General features: G+C 38.9%; 1 protein-coding gene across 3 annotated transcripts; it reads right to left on the bottom strand.

Annotated features, from left to right (window-relative positions):
• Nucleotides 1–1,297: 1,297 nt before the first annotated feature.
• Nucleotides 1,298–21,571, bottom strand: mpp3b (MAGUK p55 scaffold protein 3b). 3 transcript variants are annotated; one of them, XM_026915690.3, is made up of 20 exons: nt 21,281–21,571; nt 18,814–18,951; nt 18,551–18,669; nt 18,379–18,456; nt 16,979–17,059; nt 16,422–16,559; nt 16,010–16,091; nt 12,881–12,966; nt 12,646–12,720; nt 12,311–12,507; nt 11,586–11,650; nt 9,684–9,704; nt 8,637–8,672; nt 8,145–8,210; nt 7,643–7,804; nt 6,878–6,958; nt 6,599–6,692; nt 6,367–6,475; nt 4,397–4,525; nt 1,298–3,651 (listed from the first exon to the last, which is right to left on the bottom strand). In XM_026915690.3, exons 1-20 carry the CDS (start codon nt 21,525–21,527, stop codon nt 3,472–3,474), a joined length of 2,184 nt encoding a protein of 727 aa, XP_026771491.3. In that variant the 5' UTR covers nt 21,528–21,571; the 3' UTR covers nt 1,298–3,471. The 3 variants fall into 3 exon arrangements, with proteins under 3 accessions (XP_026771491.3, XP_026771492.3, XP_053094879.1); XM_026915691.3 differs by lacking the exon at nt 8,145–8,210; XM_053238904.1 differs by lacking the exons at nt 8,145–8,210; nt 8,637–8,672.
• Nucleotides 21,572–23,289: the final 1,718 nt, after the last annotated feature.

Below are 23,289 nucleotides of genomic sequence, written 5' to 3'. Positions count from 1 at the left end.
AAAGGAAATAAATTTGCATTAGTGCCACAGCCACGTAAATCAAAAGGTGTGTCCTAAACACAAGTCAGCTGCTGTGATACCTTCCTGTCTACGCTTTCTCATCAGTCAATCATCTTATAAGGTAGGAAAACAGTTTGAAACAGGCTTCAGAGGTTTCTCACCATCATTTTTACAGGCTTGGCTTTTGCCATAGTAGAGTGGAGGCTACTAACTGATGCTAAGGTTCTGTAGGCAATATGACACTTTGTCAACATCACATCCATAATTCATACTTTTACATATATGAAACGTGAAAATAAAATATGCAGCACAATTATTGCAAATTTTAGTGAAGCTCACTGTAAGTATATAATTGTACTGTAACATTCTTTTTCAAGAATATTAACCTACTTCGAACCACCATATCATTTCATGGTTTGTTCTGAATAATCAAACCATTTGCAAGCTTTCCAAGGAAAGAAGATGAAAAAGAGATAGAAATGACTAACCACAGCCAATTTTTTACATACTCTTCTGTCTTTACTTCGGCACTTTTCGACATTCAGCCTGCTCAGCCCTCACTCAATCATGAGTGGACCAAATATTAGAGGCTTTCCATCCTGTACTACCTGTTAGGAATAAAAAAGAGAGCAGCTTGAGACATAGAGCTGGCTGTTGCAGTTGTTTGTGCAGCAAGCTTTTTCGATGGTATTTTCTGAGCACTGTGATAGACCCACTTTGGCCAGCATCCTAGGATTGAAGAAATGCGGATAGTTTTATATAGTCTGGCAATATTTGTACAGTGATTGCAAGACTAAAAATAAACCAGAGAATTAATCAGGCAATATAACATATTATCAGGCCACACCACCACAGGCCTAACCACCACGTAGCAGTTATAGCAGGATTATGGTAATTTCTATTAATAATACACAAAAGCACTACATAATTATGTTGTTAAGGTAAATCAGCATTTCACTATGTGATTAAAAAATAAGGCCAGGTTATGTTATCTAAATATTATTTCTTCCAACTTACTAAAGCTGTGACTGGTGTTTGGTAGGGTATAACAGGTGGGTAGAGCTGTTTGGTATTCAAAACAAACAGCACAGGTCCTATACCACCATCTAGTGCCAGGCAGCAAAATGATGCAAACTGCATTTTTTTCATTAGCAAAAAGAAAAAGCATTGCTTAATGACCATGTAAAAATGTACTTAATGACCATCACCCACAGCCACCCCACAAAAAGTTTATTTTGTTTTGAAGTTTACTGGGTTACCACATGATTTAAAAAAGAAGATCCGAAGAAACTATGCCTAATTTCTAAAATTCACACTTTATTAGCGTTCTCATCTTCTTACACGTTAATATAAAAATAAAAGATTTCCAATATCATGCCCATAACTATGTATTAGCACACTTGCTCAGATGAAAGGAGGACCCAGTCACAAGTTATATTTATATTAAAACATTCTAAGGGTTATAAGGCCATAACATACTTTTATTACATGACCCCAAGGTTTTAACATGCCTCATTCCTGAGTAATAAGATTTGGTTGGATATCATGTTTAAATTTTAATATTGATATCCTATAATATTTTGGCAATTTAAGATAATCTAGCCGACACATCAGTCATGGTTATAGTTTTTACAGACTATAGGATTCATAAACATTAATGACCAAAGGGTAATAAACATCGATCTTATTTACCTAACAACACTCCCACAATGAGTTGCAAATATGCATATAATATGATGTAATGTTATGTAACGCTGGGATATATATATATATATATATATATATATATATATATATATATATATATATATATATATATATATATATATATATATACATATAAAGTCACCACATATAGACAGAATGCAGAATATGAAGTAAACATCACACGTTTCTCATGGCTACATCATGTGAACCTGTTGGCATTGAGCTCTCATATCTAGGAGTCATTTTCTAAACTTTACATAGAGAACACTTAAGACTCTCCACGGTGTAATTAGACTATTTAGGTCATATTACATATTATTTTAATAGGAGCACGTAATGGTCGTGTTTACTGAAAACAAAAATGCCCTCAAATCAATTTTAGTTCAGTATAAGGACTATAATGTGTATGTTTATGCACATGTCCTATCAAAAACAATGGCAGGCCTATTAACTTAATTAGCTAATAACAAGAAGAAAGTTGTTCAAGCTAACCATCACTTTGAGTTTAACTTCCACCCTTTTCTATTAGACTCCCATTTCCTTTTCAGAAGGAATAATATACTATTAAAAGTCAAGATCGTGTTGTTTAACAGCTAACGAAGGCTAACTATTAGTTGAACTGTCTCTGTTCCTGTCCTACAGCTCCACTCTGATTGCTCAGCCCATTAGGCGCTACTAGTTGGGGGAAAAAATGTTGTGTGAAGTCAACAAAACTACATAAGAAAATGTAGGTTTTGAAACCCGGGAAGCATCCCACCCTCCCTTTCTTCATTCAGGTGGTTCTATAGGTAAATTGGTACAACACGATGGGGAGAGTGGGACTAAATAAAGTAATAATAATAATAATAAAAACAAGAATTTTCCTGCCTGTGGTATTTTTGCATCAATATAGTGTATTAAAAGCCTTCAGGTCTTTTGTCAGGTCTTCAGCCTTGCGTCTTTTCTTGATCTACATCTGCTAGTGAATCCATTCAATCATTCATAACATTCATTTATTTATTCATTCATTCACTGTTAGTAATCACTTTAACCTAGTCAGGGTTGCGATGACTGTCCCAGGAAAGCTGGGCACTCATTCACTTCTGGGTCAATTTAATGAACCCATTCCACCTACTGACAATCTGACATGTGGCATGTTTATGGACAGTGGGAGGAAACCAGAGAGCGTGGAAGAAACCCACACAGACATGAGAAGAACATGCCCAGAAACTCAGGAGACCCTGGAGCTGTGATGGGACAACTGTACCCACTGAGCCAGCATGTCACCCACACTATGTATATATATATATATATATATATATATATATATATATATATATATATATATATAAACTTGTTGGGTTGTTAACTTGTTGTTGTGTTGTATCAGCAACCATTTGCTTATTCAGCCTCCACTTGAGATAGAACCAAAAATCAATAATAACCAATAAACAAATCATTCCTCATTTCATCAAATAATTAAGGAGCACAACAAGTAAACTCTTATTTGTCTTACAGTATCTGATGCCCCAGCTGTACCGACACCTACTGTTGACCCCAGAGTTTAAATAAGTAACAGTTTTCCTGTACATGAAATTTCTGTTTGGATGGATGCTCATGTTTTAATTTGCACTGTTGAGCCTGAGCCCTGCTTGACAGATGCAATTTGTTCAGACGTTAATTCATGCAAGACTTGAGGCTCTATTAGCACAGCTACAAAATAGTATATGGTTGACACAGAGTCTGTCAGGTTTATGAGCACCCTGTTACAGACTGATACAGGATTCATGTTCGGACCCAGCTGACTGGAACCCATTGCGGCTCCCTCTCCAGTTGCTCGAGGATGCTCCTGAGCTCTGCACTAGCGCTGGTGGAGTCTTCTTTCACTAGGACCCTATCCACCAGGTGGCCGTACTGCTGCTCCAGCTGCTCGGCTGAATGACGCATCTCCTGTAGCTCTTCCTCCTTTACACAGTGAGGGACGGAGAAACATATAGGCCAAACTAAGTTTCTGTTGCATAGATATTCTGATAATTGCATGGCATAAATTATATATAATAACAACAGCTCAGTTAAAAGCTGCTTAACTTGCATCTACCATCTTCTCCTACTTTTCCAAAACTGCCTTTGTCAGAAATCATAGTCTTCCATGCAAATGTAATCATTCAATTCAATTTTATTTGTAAAGTGCTTTTAACAACGGACATTGTCACAAAGCAGCTTTACAGAAATAAATACATTAAGGTTATATATATTTATCCCTGATGAGGAAGCCAGAGGCGACGGTGGCAAGGAAAAACTCCCGGAGAGGATATGAGGAAGAAACCTTGAGAGGAACCAGGCTCAAAAGGGAACCCATCCTCATCTCGGTGACACCAGATAGTGCAATTATAAATAATTCCCTTCTATAACTGTGTACTACATGGACAAATAGTGCATTTATGGAACCAGGAAACTGATTACAGTTTTCATATGAAGTCTGTTTTGTTGAACCTCTCCAATGTCCAATGATGAAGCCCTGAGTACAAAACTGCAGCCCTAAACCCTTTTTTTTTTAACCAGATGTATGTTTATATCTCAATACTTTTTATCTTTTCTTAATAGTATAGGTTAGAATGCTATGCTTTGCTATTTTGACAATTTTTTCAGAGTAGAAAATTTAGATTTTAGAGGCAGCATGTGTATGTCTTGTGGAGTTTAAAGCTCTTACCGTGACGTGGCCATTGTCACCTCCTGATGGCGATGTGGCTCTGCTGCAGTGGTGGTGGCTCTCAGGGATGAATGGCTTGACAAATATCACATAGGGCTTAAACTCAGCTGTGCGAAGGCTTTTTAGAGCCTGGTCATTTATAAGGGATGAAAATATTGTAATTAGCTATTAACCATGGCAGAGTGGCATGTGAGCACAATTCAGACACACACACCAAGCTCAGTACAATAAGAAAAAATTATATACAAATAATAATAATAATAATAATAATAATGATAATAAACCCTAAGCTATCATTAATTGTACCAGTAGTATGGAGAAAATGAAAAGGTTTTGGCACCATGCACAAAATGCTTTCATGGATTTTTTTATTTTATATAATCATATAAAAATCATTCTTATAACAACTTCTTCTTAAAATAATAGTATTTTCTCTCAAAAACTTGTGCTATTTTTATTGACAACCTTTAAGAATAAAATAAATGCATACAAATTGTCACCCTTGGAAAAAGTCTATTATTTTTAAATTGCTCTCAGTCCCTAGTAACCCGATTGTTGCCTTTTTTTTTTTTTTTTATTTTAATTTTGTGTTTTTCTGGGATATTAATAAAAGGATTCACATATATAAAACACATCACAAGTTTTTAATGATATTTAGAGATGGCCATCACTGGACTGTTACTAATTTGGTATTAGGGATGTAAGCTAACTTTTTGTTGTTTAAAATACAACTATACTAATTCCTTCTATGTAATAATTTTGCTTATTTTTACTTTTTATTGGTGTTGTCCTGGTTCTACTTGTTATAACCTACAAGAACTGTTCAGCTGTATAAAAAGGCCTTCTACCTGTAACCAACTACAGGGATCAACGTTCTCCTCAAACACTCATTCAGTATCACAGCAGATGTGGAAAAAAAGAAATTCCAATCATAACATTGATGGCAGTATGGCACCTCAGCCAGCAACTTCACACCTTTCAAGAGGACAAGAGGACATACTTGTTCTGCACTCTAATGCAACAGCGCATGTATCTCCCCATCACCACCACTTATACCTTCCCCAAGCCTTTAAAATGGCCTTCCAATCAAGGAATGAGACATACTGATTCTATTTCATAAAGAAAACTACCTCCAGTCACTAGCTCACGCAGGTATTTAGTATTCTCAATGCTTTGATTAGCTACTGGGACCTGGGGGAGGTCTGGTTTTTAAAGCCACAGCAAAACACTGTTAACCAGCTAGTCTCTGTCTTTACAAACATCTTTCATTTAATCATTGTCCTAGAGCATAGTGCCAGACTGTGTTAAATCCTACTCTTACTGTGACATTTGGTTTGCTAATGCTATCATCTATGGTGAGATATCAACTTATTGATAGCTATCTATACAACAGTAGCCAATCCTGTTAAAATATAACAACCAAATTTTGTTTATCAGTAAGGTTAGATAAAATAGCCTGTTAGCTAGCTTAGCATGCCGATTCTGTGGCTAAAACCTTTCTGTATCTCATGCATCCTGTATTTCACAGCAGTCCTTGATGGCGCAAAATACGCTGTATGCATCTATGACCAGAACTGATCCTTTTCCTTCTTCTTTCGCCACAGTGGATCATCCGTCTGCATATTTGATTTGGCACAGTGTTTATGCCAGATGCCCTTCCTGACACAACCCTCCCCAGTTTTATCCGGGCTTGGGACCGGCACTGAGAGTGCACTGTCGTGTGCTTCCCTGGCCAGGAATCGAACCCAAGCCACGCCGTTGCCTAACCACTAGTCCTCCAGGGATCCCACCAGAATTGATTCTTGAACTAGAATATTTTGTGTTTACCTTATGATAATTTTTATCTTAGTCCTTGAGAATACAGCAAAAAAAAAAAAAATGCTTAACTGTATGAATAAGGAAATAATTAATAATATAATTATTATTGTTATATATAAAAGAGAGAGAGAGAGAGAGAGAGAGAGACTAACCTCAGGTTGAACATCTACCAAACATATTTTGTTTCTGCCCAATACACTCCGAACAGACTCCAAACTTGTCCCATATTGGTTATCTTTATATTCTCCATACTCAATAAACCTAAAGCAGTAAAGCAGGTGAAGATTAGTGCTGTACATTATTGTACATTTACTTACATAATTTATTGCAGATAGCAAACATGACCAAGAGTGTAAAAATGTCTTATGTTACAGGAGAACACACTTGTTACTCTGAATGTCTGCCTCAAAGGCCTGCTTTGAGATGAAGTGGTATTCAACACCCTCTTTTTCATGGCTCTTCCTGGGCCGAGTGGTGTCTGTCAGAATATATGTGCAAAATGAGGTTGCTGTGTGTTCATTTCCAACACTTGAGCTTACATAAAAAGTATTACTGATGAGTTCCTGAATTATAGCAATAAGGCGTGGCACTACCCTTCTCCTCTGAGAATGTCTCTCAGCTGTACAGCTCTTTATTGTGTCTGATCAGTAAAAGCAGACTCACGTGGTACAGCTATTCCATATTGATGTGGGTTCTCAGCAATCACTCTTTGTTTCAGTTCATTGATTCGGGCACCCAGAGACCCTAGAGAGATAATTAGAGAAAAGGGGAAAAAGAGTGAGGGAAAAAAGTGAATATCGCTTCTTCACCAAATGCCAATTTTTTGTTGTTACTTTTGCTGATTCAGATTCAAAGAGTTTACTGTCATGTGCACAGTGAGGAAACCAAGTTTCCCTGTACAATGAAATTCTTTCTTTGCTGTCCACATTGTATGCCAAGATAAATGCAAACTATTTAAAAGAAATTTAAAAAAAAATAAAAAAAACAGACATACACATACATACAAACAAACATAATAAAATGTAGCTATGTTGCAGAAGTAGAAATATAGATTATGTATATAGAAATATAGACTATGTACATCTGTATGTGTGAGTGTGCAATGTTGACTTGTGCAAAAACAGTAGTACAGTAACATGTGCAATATTGACTTGTGCAAAACAATATTACAGTACATGTAGTAACAGTAATGTGTTCACATGTAGAAGTAATATGAAGTATATCTCTCATATTGTCTCATATTTAACTTTTCTTTCTTCCTATTGTTCGTCTTTAATACCTGCACTTTAACTGTCTGTGAGCTGCAGTGATAAGTGCATTTCCCCACTGTGGGATCAATAAAGTTTATCTTATCTTTTCTTATCTTATCTTATCTTAAAAAGACACAATGATATGGTTAAGACTGACACCAGCTGTCTTGATTCTCACCGATTAACACCACCAGTCTGGGTTTGTCTGAAGGCTTCTGCTGATAGCGTGTGACCTCTTCATAGACAAGAAAATTGGATTCTCCGGACTCCGCAGGCTGAGAGTCTTCTGGAGAGCTGTGTCGATCCTTACGACTTAATCGGAAACTTCTCCTAAGACTTGCTGAAATCCAGTGGAATACAGTGTGGTAAGGAAGTTGAACAATGTCTTCTTGAAAACAGTCGCATCAAAATAAACTGATATGGAGATATGTTCATAAGGGCAGCACAAAATGTCAGGTTGAAGAGAAAATATAATGACTGGAGTGAGGTGAAGATAATAACAGACAGGTCTCAATGAAAGCTCCACTCTGACATCGGAATTCATGTTTGCTTGCTTTTTTTCTCAGACAGCACAAGGATGCTGTACTATTTAAAAAAAAACCAACTAGTGAAATTATCGACACAACGTAACCACCACTCAGCTGCCACACATGAAGACGTACAGAAATGGGAAGTGGTACCTGAATAGAACTCCCAGGAAAAGGCCTGACCACAGGTGGGTGCCACCGCCTTACACTTTGGAGAAACTACAACTAGTATTAGACCATCATCATACATCCAACACTGATTCACTGGGACCAGAGACAGCAAGCTAGCAGCCATGCTGCAGACTCTGCCATGTTTTCAAAACAAAGCTCCTCTGAGATAAAGCCATACGTTCAAAGCAAAGCTCTTCTTAAAGCATGAAGTGCAGCACACTGACAGAAGACTCCTTCCACACATGGCACACACACACCAAGCGCCAACATCAAGACAGACAGTGAAGCGGCCAGACAGCAGCAGTGCAGTGAACTGTTCTCGTTGATCTATTGGCTGGACTTGACGGATGCAATACACATATCCCTGAAAGGGCAAGACGTTTTTTTTTCATTGCCACATCACTAAGCATCACTAAATGCCAAAGCCACATCCAGCATGAGTGTGTGTGCAAAGGAGAGTGCTGTCTCACCTACCTATGTTCTGTTCACTGCCCTCACAGTCACAGTCCTCTAGAAAAAGGTAGGAAAGGGGAAAGGAAGAAAGGATGCGATGAAGAAAAGGGAGAATCAGTAAGGAGCTGGGACATGTATAAGAGTACAGAGGCAATTTCAAAGCAGGTAGCAGGTTAGGAAATGGGAGAAGGGGTTACACATCAGAAGACATAAGGGCAGGAAAACACAGGGCCGTCTCAAGTGGTGTGTGGGCAATGGCTGAGGGAATGGGACTTGTGTGTGGTGTGCACGTATAAATAAACTTATAGAACCAAACATAACCATGTATATAAGACAACATAGCAAATTAAACATTTCTTAAATACTTAAGGATTTGAATTGCAGCAGGTGTTTTACTAGGGAGTATTCTCATCGTGTTCATATCACAAGAGTGAGGAAGTGAACACCATTACTGCCACAGGCGTACAACTGCACACAGAGCCTGCACATCATTCAAAAGTGATCTCAGCCTGCTGCTGCACTGGATCTTCTGCTGAGATTTAGCAGCATAAGTGGCATAAGCAGTGGGCATGTGGCACTTTAAAAGTCACATATGGTGGAGGTTTGGGTGTCCATATATAATGCAGGCTTAAATGGGAAATTAAATGGTGCATCTTTAACAGAAACCTTGCTGTTTGGGAGCAGAATTGGACATTGTACATGCAATCCATTTTAATAAAAAGCAAAAAGCTCAGAAATATGTAGGTATTTATATATTTATATATTTCCCCCAATATTTCTATAACATATATTACTTTTTAAGTATAAGCCCCAAAAAGCCATTGCATTTAAATGAGTGAATATAAATAAAATAAAATGTGATTTATATAGGCTTACATAAGTTTTTGCCATGTTTTGTTTACAAGTTTTTGCCATTTTCTGTTTACTTTCTACTGTCTGGAGAAATATTCCCCGCAATTTTGTGGCATAAGTTACACAAAGTTGCCCTCTAGGCCTCAAGTCCTTTTTAGCTTATAAATATAAACCCCCATATTATGTTATTTTTACTGCATTTCTCCAGTCACATACCTTTATTGCAAGCCTGGTCATCTGTAGCAAGCAGAGTGAAAAAAGGATAACTGAAGCATCTGCTTCTGCACAAGATCACACCATGGTAAAGTGAATATTCCATGCATAAAAATGAACTCATGCTGATATATCATATCATATCATATCATATCATATCACATCATATCTACTGTTGTTTCCATATGTTTTGCATTAGGCCCTGGGGGGGTTGGGGGGTGGGCTTTTGGCATGCACAATATGCACGATATACACTCACCATTCATTTTAATAGGAACACCTGTACACCTGCTCATTCATGCAATTATGCAATCAGCCAATCATATGGCAGCAGCACAATGCTTAAAATTGTACAGATATAGGACCAGATCTTCAGGTAATGTTCACATCAAACATCAGAATAGTGAAAATTTGTGAGCTCAGTGACTTTAACCATGGAACAGTTACAGATTGGAAAAAAGGCCAGGCAATGTTTTTCCAATCTTCAGCTGCCCAGCTTTGGACAGCCTGTGCATATCGTAGCCTCAGATTCCCGTTCTTGGCTGACAGGAGTGGAACCTGATGTAGTCTTCAGCCAGGGCGGTTCTAGACATTTGGAGGCCCTAGGCAAAATTTATATTGGAGGCCCCCTGGCCTCCTTCCCTCCACATTTCAGAATAAATAAAAAGCACTTGAAACAAATAAAATTTCTAACCTTTTTATTTATATCATTATCATTACTTGTATATATTTACTTAAATGTGCATATTAATTAAACTTTAACTAAGGTCAACACTAAAAAACTATGAAAGGTCATCTGAACCAGCTCTTCTTCTTCTTGTTCTGTAATTTATTTACAGTAACATACTAACCCACTATTTGGAATAACAAACATTTTTGCCTACTCTATACAGTAAAATGGGGGGTAAGATGTCATTTTTCTAGCTGGAGATGGACACAATTTCCCCTCCTACTGAAGCAATATAGGCTAGATTGTCATATTATCTATTGCATTTATAAACCCTAAATATGCACTATAACCAAATCAACAGTGGAAGTGAAGAAGACAAACTACTAAGCAGAAAGAATAGTTAACTTCATCAGTTCATCAACGGAATTTATACAGACAGCTGAGGTACTTTTTTGAAATAATAAACAACGGTCTAGCCTAGCTGCGATTGCTGTTTTTATTAAACTTTTACATTTTCTTTAGTATTTTGAAAAAGTCGATCAGCTCGGATTCAAAGTGTCAGACGTGAATTTAACGCGTCACGGCGCTCGCGCTGTTTTGAACTCAGAATAAACCGGCTGTAATAATGATCCATCTTCAAATGGCACTGACGCAAATCGGCACAATAAAGCTCTGTTTATTTTAATATATATTTACAATCAAAAATATATGAGGACAGCTCACATACCCGCATCACGAGCTGCGCTTTCTTTGGTTCTTTTGAGTATAGGTTTGTTATGGTTATGGAGGCCCGAGGCCCTAGGCAATGGCCTGCTCTGCCTATAGCTAGCGCCGGCCCTGAGTTCAGCTGTTGTAGCCCATCTGCTTTAAGATTTGACATGTTGTGCATTCTGAGATGCTTTTCTGCTCACCATGGTTGTAAACAATTGTTATTTTAGTTACTGTGCATGTATACAGGCATTCCTAATAAAGTGGATAGTGAGTGTAGACATAATAACATGCTCAGAAACAAACAAGGTGAAATGGCCTGGGGTTTGAACAGAAGGGAATTAATCTGAGAACGGTTTGACTTCTGTATGATTTTGGCAGCAGTAAAGCCCTGTTTCCATTTCGGACTGGCCAAGCATCTTGCTGTCAGATTAGAGGGACCAAAATAGAATCATAACGACACTGTTGCTGTTCAGACTATGAGCGGATATGTACGTCTGATGGTAAGGTCATTTTAGATTACTTACAGGGTTGTGCACTTGGTGACTTAGGACTCTGGTAAGTGCCAGTTTTCAGTCTATGTGCCAGACGCCTGCACAAATAATTAAGAGATAAAAGCAAGTTCCAGTTGTAAAATTCACAAAGTTGTCCTGAAGATATTTTAGCTGGTCCTTTCCAAGATGGCGGCGTGGTAGCACGCAGCGGCCACTTCCGGTCCACAAATCACCAGCAGACTCCACAGCAGTTTATTCCCTGAGGCAGTCAGATTACTCAACAGCTTGCTGCCTCCCAGTGCTCACCTGGGCTAGTCAAGCACCTAACCCAGTGTGACTCAGTAGCACTGCACACTGCACTTTACAAAACTGCATCAGACACTTTTATATTATGGAACTCTTTTTGCTGCTACACTTGTGCTGCTACATCACACTATAGTTTACAGTTTACAGCCCATGTTCTGTGAATTTATTGTTCTGTGACTTTATTGTCCTGTTCTGTGTATTTATTGTCTTGCATTGTCGTACACTGTTGTGTATTTGCACTTTATGTTATGTCTTGTGTACTGTTCTGTGTTGCACCATGGTCCTGAAGAAACGACATTTCGTTCCAATGTATACAAGCTATATAGAGGAATGACAATAAAAACTCACTTGACATGACTTGACTGATATATGATCAGCTAAAATATTGGACTAGTTCAAATTCAAAGCATGCTTTGTAATGGTCACCACAGTTCATGTATGGGAGAGCGCACCTCTGCTGGAAGTGTTTTGACGGGATAAGGCCAGCACGCAGGTTGCTATCACCCACACGTTTGGCCTGCCACCATGTAGGGTCGTCCTGACTCACCACCTGCAAGATGTCACCTTGCAGGAAAGGAAGTCCTGCCTCTTGGCAGGGTGTGGCCTTGTCTTCAAATGGGCTGTAGTCAAATAGGGCCCTTAAATAGACCTTGTAAACAAACCAGATAATATATGAGAACACAAATATGTGTCCAGTTCAGTAGTACTATATGAATACAATTTTAAATGAGCTGTATCCAGTGAATTGTAGAAATCCTGGTGGATCATAATGACTGATGCCATTCACCGTACTCTCCTTGTGTTTGTCCTCCTCCTTAATGGCAGGGATTATCTTCAAAGTGATGGAGCCCTGAGACTGAGACTGGCGTCGGAGGTAAAAAAATAAATAAATAAATGTACATAATTCAGTCTTTCAACATCAGCAAGTGTACATATCTGACCTGTGCATTTCAGTAAAAGTATACTCTGCAAAATATGAATTGATGATGCAGTACCAGTCTGCAGACTGCAGAAATACATACCAAAATTTGACTGATCTCATCAGGCCTCTTGTGGGTGATGAGATTTCCATTGACTTCCCTGAGCTCATCTCCCACATGCACCAGCCCTGTGGACACATTCACATTGCAGTCCAATCAGTAGCTTTCAGGATAGGCATTATTTCTTGAACTTTTAGGCCTTATTTTATCCAGATATGAGGACAGCATTGGACCTGTATGAGGGTCCAAAAGTTTGAGAGCATTAGTGGAAATGGTTCTGTTTGGCATTCTTTTTCAATTTAACACATATGATTTCATTACAAATATTATCTGCAATAACTTGAATGAAAAGTAGAATCTTAGAAATATTTCCCTGAATTTTAGAATTTCTTACTTTTTGCTATGTCCAATTTTTCCTTTAATGACAGTGTGCACTTGAGCTGACACAGATTTCACAAGTTTGTGTAAAACCTGATGATTCATGTTAGCTCAAATCCATCTGCATGTCATCTGAACACATGCTTCAATAGAAGGGATAAGACCCATGGAAAATCTGACCTTCTGTACAAAGGAGTTAACATGGTCAATATCACAAATTTGCTTAAATTTAAATAGGGACCTAGAAATTGTGCAACATCTTGAATATTTAATAGTCAAGATATTGTACATTTCCTTTTTTTGTTTTAGATTTTTAAAAATTCTAAAACATTTATTTTCAGTTTTAAATAAATGCAAAAATATCACAGATTTTCAATGTGGTCCGCACTGTAGATAGCTACACATAGGTGACATTAACAGGAAAAACTTGAATAACTGAGTGGAAAATATTGTACAGATGCTTCCATATAGGTGTATGCATGAAACAATCAAGCAATTAACATCCTACCATGCTCAGTAACATGCTAAGGAAGCTCAGTTGACCTTAAATTCGAATAAAGTTGTCAAAAAGAAAAGAGCTAAGTAACTTTGAAAGTGGGTTCATTATTGTGGCAGGAGTTTCAGTCACAAACTGTAACATTCACCCCGGACATTTCCCCACCAAACTCTCACAGCACAGGGCTCTTGAACTTGTGCAGCTTTACAGGTTGCCCTATCTTGCTAGTAAGCTCTGACCAGATTTCTGCTAGTAAGCTCTGACCAGATTTCTGCTAGTAAGCTCTGACCAGATTTCTCTGGATATAAAACTTGTATATGACCTTGCCGTGTCTTGTCTCATCTTGTCTCACCTTACCTTGCCTTTGCCTAGCACTCTGGATTTGATGATATTTCTGATCTCTGGTATATTGACCCTGCCTTGTCTTGCGATCACATTATTTTGCTGTATTTTCGACTCAGACCACTCTGAGATTTTCCTGTTTGACCCAGAACATTTTGTCCATTTTGTACTAATCTACCTTTTGCATATAGGTCAATACAACGTGTCTAAGAGTCCTGTGTTACACAAACACGGTTCAGCTGTGCAAGTATTTCAATAGGAACAGTGATTAAAGTGATATTTGCCTTTAGACCTATAGTTAAAGACATCAGTGAACAGAGTTGGGAATTTTGGTTGAATGCGCACAGTCAATGGGACTGTGATGCTATTGCATTAGTGTGAATACGTAAGGAACATCAGAGGAGCAACTGTTCTTCAGGACACTGAGAACGTCGCTTCATTTTGGTTTGTCACCCATCTTGTATGTTATTCAGCGAACAATATAGCACCAGAACAATAGCTGCTGCAAGTTTGGAACCCCTCCACAAGAAAGCCGTCACACTAGTGAGCCATAGTGAATAAATACTTGACATATGGACATCACAGTAAACATTATGACATATGTGCAAAGTACAAACACAATACCTGCACAATAGGTTTATTTTCAATTGAAATTTTGCCCCATGAGACCACGCTTACCTAAGGTCTTTGTATACACAAGTGATGAGATCCACACTAAAGATAGCATATAATTCTGAAAAATCAATCAGTAATCTGCTAAAGAGAGGCTCTTGTGATATTATTACTTATGATAGTATTATAGGAGCACACTGAAAGACAAAATCATTTTGTCATGATTTCTTATGATAAACAGTATCTCTATGGTATTGAAGATCTGTGAATTTTATCAGTATTTTATGAAATTACAGTGCACATGTATAATCTGAAGTATTGATAAGGTCTACAGGCCATCTTGATTTAATTTTGCCAATGACATTACTATGTTAGGCCTGACCCACAATGATACAGCCTGCAGGAAAGAAGCAAAAAAGCTAGCACACTGATGAACTGAGAAAGGAGCTGATGGTTGACTTTAGGAAGCAGAGTGTAAACCACAGAGCATTTGAATAAAAGAAACAGCAGAACAAAGGATCGAATGCTTCAAGCTCTTCAGAGTCCATGTAACTCAAGATCTCTCACTGGCCCTTCACATTACACTCATCAAGAACGGCCCACTAACACAGCCTCAGGAAGATGAGGAACCTCGACCATCACCCACGGATCCTCACAAACTACAAATAGTTGCATAGTGGACAGCATAATGACCAACTGCATACAGTCTTATATGCCAACACCACCGTGTCTGACTACAAGTCTCTGGAGCAGGTAGTTTTCTGACAACATAGAAAATAACTGGGATGGCCTTACCACAAATAAAGGACATTTATGATAACGGATCCCACATAACCCAGCTACCATCTGTTTGGCCCTCTACCATCTGGTAGGTGGTACCAGACTATTCAGTCACACACAAATAGACTGAGGAATGAGGAAGTATCTATTCCAGAGCTGTTAAAATACTCACTGCCAGTCACACACACACTAGTCTTTATCTTTAGACTTCAACAAACACTGTGATACAGGAAGCATATGTTTAAAACATGCTTGCCAAGGCCATGGCAAGTATTATGTTTATATGGTAAATGCTTATATCTGTGTGCATAGTGCATAGCCATAATGACAATAAAAATGAATTAAATGAATTGAATTGTCTAGTGTGGGTGGCACGGGGTGCAGCAGGTAGTAAATCCATCTGTTGGACTAAATGTAAAACATTCATTTAAAATCTGGTATTGTTTTAACAGGATTTGTCTGATCATACACTGTTTTCTGACTACAGACAGAGATGGTCTATTTGATCTATCTGCAGGGGGACAGGAGGAAAGCAGGAGAAGCAGGAGGGGGAAGTAACTCACCACTACGGTCAGCGGCCCCGCCCCTCATTATCCTAGCGACCACCACTGCTCCAGTGACCTCGTCCCTGCGGATGGTCGCCCCCTGAACAGCAAATGTTCCAGTCAGATCACATAGCATCACATTAACATCTGAGTGTGATAAAAGAATCGGACCAGGTGAGAATACTATGTTAGTTTGAATTCTATCATTTACAATGTAAAATGCATTGATACACATTGCAGACAATAATGCTACAAAATAAGTCCATTTGAACACAAGCTCAGTAAAGGCAGTGTTACGATCTGATTTATAGCAGCCATACCATATTGCACATGAGCAGATATAATGACTGTCCTGCTTTTATGACTGACAGTTAGTGGTTGGTCAATGGGTGTGAAGGACAGTGTGTAGTGAGCTTGTGCTGAGACTCACTAGAGGCTCCTTGCTCTTCACTAGACGAACAATCTTGACTGACTCCTCCTCCAGCTCATCATCTAGATCATCAGGCAATGGAGGCAGCACGGGATCAAAGTTCTTCTGCGCTACTGTGTCGTGTACTGTTAGTACAGCCTGGTGAGACATTGCACAGAATCACACACACACACACAAGCAGGGGGAGGACACTCAGAACTAAATCCGACACGCTGCTTGACAGTTGCCAAAGGATGAGAAAGAGAGAGTGTGTGTGTGAGAAAGAAAGGCAACACTGAATAAAATGGGGTTTAAAAAAGATTCCTTGGGCAGAGTGAAAATCAGCTTTACTAAAAGGTCATAAAACACCTTTTGACAGCATTTCTTTATGGCACCCACCATTTAAAAGTCAATCTAATTAAATCTAATTGCCCCAAGATGTTATAAACGACAGTGATTATATAGGAAAATCTGTATCCTGGCAATAAAATGTCTGTGTGGGATGAAAAAGCTTTGCCTCTGTAATTGCTCGCAGATAAAACACGATTTAGGAAAGAAAGAAACATATGTGTGTATACCTTCACATGTGGAGTAGTCAGAAGCATAAGCAGCTCCTTCTCATCTCCTTCTAGTGGCCCATTCTGCAGCTCCTCAGCCACCTGTCAGACACAGCATATGCCTCTAACACCAGCCGTTTCCAGCCATATTGCAGTAGACTATGTGGAGATTTAAAAAGCAGGATTGATATCATTGCTAAAGAATCTCATAACGTAAATCTACACTAAGTGGTCAATTCATAAGGTCAATGCACCATATGTATCAGTCAGAGATGTCCAGTCTTTCCAAAGGGAAAGGGCCTGTGTTGCTGCAGGTTTTCATTCCAACTAAGCAGGAGCCATGGATAGGACAGATATATCAGATTGGACACCCCTGATATAAGATATTTAATTGCTGAATTATAGGGGTGTAACACAATGAATCTGAATCTGTAACTGTTCAATTCAATTCAATTTTGTATGTATAGTGCTTTTAACAATGGACACTGTCACAAAGCATCTTTACAGAAATATATAAATACAGGATATAAATTTAAAATGTATTAATTTATCTAATAAGCAAGCCAGAGGCAATGGTGGCAAGGAAAAACTCCCTGAGACGATATGAGGAAGAAACCTTGAGAAGAACCAGGCTCAAAAGGGAGCCCATCCTCATCTGGGTGACACCGGATAGTGCAATTATAGATAATTCTATAAGTATAGAAAAATAATAAGTAATAAGTATAAACTGTATACTATATGGTCAAAAAGTGCAATTGTGTAACCATGAAAGTTCATTATAGTTTACACATGAAGTCTATTTTGTTGAAGTTATCAGCTATTCACTGATGAGACTTGAGTGCAAAGCTATCAAAGCAGTTGTAGTCCTAAGCTATCATAGCAAAACTTTTCATATCAATTGAAGTCCAAAGCCATCTTGTGAATGATAGTGAGACCATCCACAGTAATCACTTTAGGCGGTCCTTGTGGGGACATCCTCAGCAGCAGCAAGTGGTTTCCATATGATGAAAAATCCAACAAGAAGTAGGGCACCAGGATGCTTTGTTTAGTTCAAGGTTTAGTGCTTCAAATATTGAATATTAGTATATCTGTATCTGTATTCAGATAAAACTGAAGTGGGTGTTGCCTAACCTAGAAGTTTTTTTTTTTATATTAAATGTGAACTCTACCACTATGCCTCCGAAAACACTGGGAAACAACCCAGAGGTAGAAATGCCAGCACTGTCAGCATGGCCTGTGAATTCTGGATCTGACAGTTCCTCAACCTGTTGGGGTTTCAGTGTCACTGAGAATGGTCCCAAAAAATATCTGCTCAGCACTGCTGTCTTATGGACTGTTGACACCTCTCCTACCTCCAGGTCCAATAGCTATCAAGAGGAAACTTTATTCAAGGAATGTTGAGGAGATAATGACACACTTACATCCTCTGCCAAGCAGGCAGCACTGTGGAGCACAGGCGTTGGACTCTGCTGTTCGTACTGCCTGAGGCGCTCATGAATCTACAGTAAAGCAGACATTCAATGGTCAGGGCAAACCTTACACACACATACACCCACACACAAAGGGGCATGCAAAATTTGACACCATACACACTCTCATTAGGTAGCCAAGGCTCCTTTCACTGAAAACCTCTCGGAGAAACACCAGGTCCTCTTTGTGATTTGCTCCAGGGTGCAGGTGAGACGTGAGTAATGCTAGCATCTCATGTAGGCCTGGACAGAGGATGGAAAAACAGTGGTACCTTACCTTCCTTATTGTCCAGCAAGAACTCAAGAAATATAGTATAAACATGATTGACTGTGATATCTGTTTTCAAAGAAGTAAGGAAAGGAACATCACTAGCATGAAGCTCTTACCTGTGTTGGGTGAGAGGACAGGCATGGCTTCTCTCATTAAAACACAAGACACACAGTGAAGTAGACAGCAGGTGTTTCCCCTCAACTTCTCACTCTCTCCTTTCAGTCTCACGCTTAGAATGAGCTCATCTGACAGTCCTGTAATACACAAGGAGAAAGAAAATTATTTATATCACTGGCTGCTGTTTCTGAACTACTGTATTTACTGCTTCTGCATATAGAGTCTTATGGAACAGTGTTGTATTCTAAGATATCTAATTTTATTAAAAGAAAGCAAAATGTTGCGAAAAAAAAAAAAAAACAAGTATAGTGGCCCTTTTGATATCAGCTTTCTAAAGGGTAAATTCTGTTCTTGTGGTCAGCATGAATGTGTACAACTGCGTGTGTGCAGTCAGAAGAAACATGATCACTTGAAAAATGTTCCCAAGAGAAAGACTCTCAAGTCTTCGTGGCTCTATAATCAATATTCTATCACTGCTTTCATGCAGAATGGCAATTGCAGGTCAAAACCAGTTACAGTTCATAAACATGCTTTTGTTTTTAAGTAACCATAGAACCCACAGCAGTCACTGTTTTATTGCAATTGTATATAATCATCCATCAATTTAACCTTTATATATATCCAAATGGCTCTAATATACTCTTATCATGCAATCACTGCATTCATACAGTATGAGTTTCCTGGAAGAGCTACTTGACCACAGGTAATCATTCACAGGGACTGATTATAACGACATCGCCCTGCCGCTGAAGACTCAAGGACAAATGAGCACGTATTCCGCATAATACATTAAAGGAGTAATCTTTTTTAATGAAGGATTAAAGTCTGTTTAACTCTGATAACATGCTGTACACAAATTGCCTTGGGGCAGTATTGCCTGCACTTGGTTTCTGTCAGAGCTCAAATTTATTTCATAAATATACAGCATAAAAGCTAACATTGCTTATATTAGTTTTGTTTTCCACACGTTTTATCACATCTCTTCTATTCTGATTTTTTTTTTTTTTTAAATGAAGGCAGATGGCTCGATAATCCAAAAATGTAGGCCCTTGTTTTTAGTGGAGGTCATAAATAATTTAAGACAAGCTATAAAATACATTAGTCAGACAATATCTGGACAATACCCGTCCACATTGCTTCATTAGTAATGTTTGTGGTTTGAGCTTATTCAGCATTTCTTCATCCTGACCACATGCAGGTTTGGTGTAGACGCTCCATCCTCACTAATCCATACTGGTTCCATCTGAAGATTCCTAATATCCCGAAGTCTCTCTATGTCTCTCTCTCTGTCTCTCTCTCTCTCTCTCTCTCTCTGATTACAGTGTGTGATAAAAGGATTACACTGACAAGATCTGCAAGCCATCATGTTACAGTTACAGCTGGTGGATTCTTACAGTGCATATGTCACACTTTGGATAGACTACCCAAAACCTCAGTAATAAAGAGACCAAAAAAAAAACTACAAATACTGCTCCAGTCATGTTAATATGTGCAGCATTTCTCTTTATTTCCCTTTATTTTGTTCTCTCTCTATATTTTGGGACCATTTGCTAAAATACCACACACATATTTTTTGTAATTTATCCACTGACTTATCTCAGTTAAGCCCCAGGACTGTAGACTAGCTTGAAATGTCCTCTTGTCCTCCCTGATCTATCCAGTGGCACCAGGAAGGCTTCCTGATGCGTGATTCATGAGTGGCATTGAGGTGAGAGTCAGAAGGTCATGCTGCCATCGCTCTGCCACCATCTGTCCCCTCTACAGCCACCACCATCACCACCCTCCTCTGGTCTCTCATTAGCACTGAAAGCTTTGTTTGTTCATATGTTCATATTTTCCTTTCTGTTTCTATGTGCATGTGCATATGTGTGCATGCAAGCATCATATTACGATACAAAGTGGTGGCAGGAGTGAAGAAATATTGTCATATTCAGACAGGCAACAAAATAGACCACATATATCCCAATACATACACCTCACCTAGCACTGACTCTCTAACATACATCACACACTCGAAAGCATGCACATGCACACGCACAGTTATATGCTCTGTCATGCCTTGCTGAAAATCCAATGCATGAAGAAAGATCAAGGCATGATAAGGAAGAAAAGGACTGCCTAAGTGAGGAGTGACTGTTGCAGCTACGTTTTGATCTACATCGTTTCACTCCTTCCATGAGTAATCAGATCATTAGTTCAGTTGCATTATTAAGTACATCCTAAGCCCAGGTGAAGGCTGGTGGCTGATGATGGCTACGGAAACCCTGGACACACTACCATACCTCAGTAGCTGATAGAGACATTTTGACAGGGTCTCTTTCCTGCGCGCCGTCAAAAAACAAGCCAACCGAAAACACATTGCAGGATCCTTTTACTAGCTGAATCCCTGGTGCTCATTCTGTCTGTAAAGCAGATTATACACCCAACCCAACCATGCCAGAGGGAAAAGCCCCTAACATCTCTTACCTTGCCTGCCTTGTACCTTGCTGTGTCTCCGTATGTGTGCGCGTCTGTGTAAGGGGGGTGTTTCTTGTTCTGATGGAAGCTCCCTGTGTTGCGCTGTAACAATGACTGCTCTACTGGCTCGATCCACTGTGAGGGCTTTGCCAATGCCTACTCCACTGCTGTGACTCCCTTCCCCCTCCCTCTCTCTCTTTTCTCTACATATACAGTCTTTAGCCTTGCCTTCATCAGTTTCTCTCTCTATCACCATCCCCCACTATCCCCATCATTGTGGAGAGCTGATGGGAAGTGGATGCGATGTGCTCATGTATCTCTATTGTCCATCTCTGCTGTTCACACCCTCCTCCTTCACCCTTCAACTTCACATTCATGCTCTTTCATTCAAACACCACCCCCTGTCTCCTGATATTAACCTCAGTAACAGACCTGGGTCTGACTTAGTGAGATACTTGGAATGGATATGCGTGGCAAAAGAGCATTTGTTGTCTGTAGTTTGGGTAGACAGAGGCTGAGGAGGATCAGCTAGAGATGGCTTCATTTGTTGGCTTCATGTGTCATTATTTATTTGTCAGTAATATTTCCCTGTATTTTGAATTTTGTCCATTTCATTAACAAGGCTACTGGAGACACAGCACATACAGCTGTATGTGTCTACTTTAAGAATGTAATAACACAACAAAAGAAAATGTCAAAGTTGGTACCCATAACGGAAAAACCTTTAAACACAAACTGCATTTTTATTTGAAAAACTAATATAGCCAAAGGAGTTTGTTTTGTATATGGTATATGTTTAGGCGTAGACATAGCTACAAGTAACTCTAAGTACACAAGTACACACACACACATATATATATATATATATATATATATATATATATATATATATATATATATATATATATATATATATATATATACACATATAATTCTAATTAATTTTAAAAAATGTCTAATGTCAAAATCCAAAGCCAGAGTCAGGGAACAGGCAAACACAGTTAACTCTGTAAAAAAACAATCAGAAACACAACAGTGTACTTTAGAAACAAGGTACCAGGCAATGTGACTCAGAGCTATATCGGACAAACTAAGGAGTATAAAGTATATAAATATACACTCACCTGTCACTCACCTGTTACTCACCTCTCACTTTATTAGGATCACCTGTATACTTGTATGTTCGTGCGATTATCCATTCAGCAAATCATGTGGCAGCAGCACAATGCATAAAATCATGCAGCTACAGGTCAAGAGCTATAGTTAATGTTCATATTAAGGCATCGGAAAGGGGAAAAATGTGATATCGGTGACTTTGACTGTGCCATGGTTGTTGGTACCAGATGGGCTGGTTTGAGTATTTCATAAACTGCTGATCTCCTGGGATTTGCACACACAATAGTCCCTAGAGTTTACACAGAATGGTGCGAAAAGCAAAAAACATCCTGTAAGCGAGAGTCTGCAGGGTGAAACACCTTGTTAATGAGAGAGATCAGAGGAGAACGACCAGACTGGTCTTAGCTGACAGAAAGTCTATAGTAACTCAAATAAGCACTCTTTTCCTCTGTGGTGAGCAGAAAAGCATCTCAGAACCCACAACACATCAAGTATTTCAGAAACTGCTGATCTCCTAGGATTTTCACACACAACAGTTTACACAGAATAGTGTGAAAAACTAAAAACATCTAGTGAATGGTAATTCTGTGTGTGGAAACGTTGATGAGAAAGGTCAAAGGAGAATAGCTAAACTTGTTTGAGCTGACAGGAAGGCTCCAGTAATTCAAATATAACAACTCTTTACAACCATGGTGAGCAGAAAAGCATCTCAGTATGCACAACACATAGTACCTTGAGGTGGATAGGTTATAACAGCAGGAAACCACATCAAGTTCCACTCCTGTCAGTCAAGAACAGGAACCTGAGGCTACAGTGGCTCACTGAAACTGGACAGCAGAAGCTCGGAAAAACGTCACCTGTTCTCATAAAGCTTGATTTCTGCTTTGACATGCAGGTGGTAG

The sequence above is a fragment of the Pangasianodon hypophthalmus genome, chromosome 12 (assembly GCF_027358585.1).
Source record: "Pangasianodon hypophthalmus isolate fPanHyp1 chromosome 12, fPanHyp1.pri, whole genome shotgun sequence".
NCBI classification, from domain to species: domain Eukaryota; kingdom Metazoa; phylum Chordata; class Actinopteri; order Siluriformes; family Pangasiidae; genus Pangasianodon; species Pangasianodon hypophthalmus.
The sequence above is the reverse complement of the archived record's forward strand: the minus strand, read 5'-3'. Positions and strand labels throughout refer to the sequence as shown.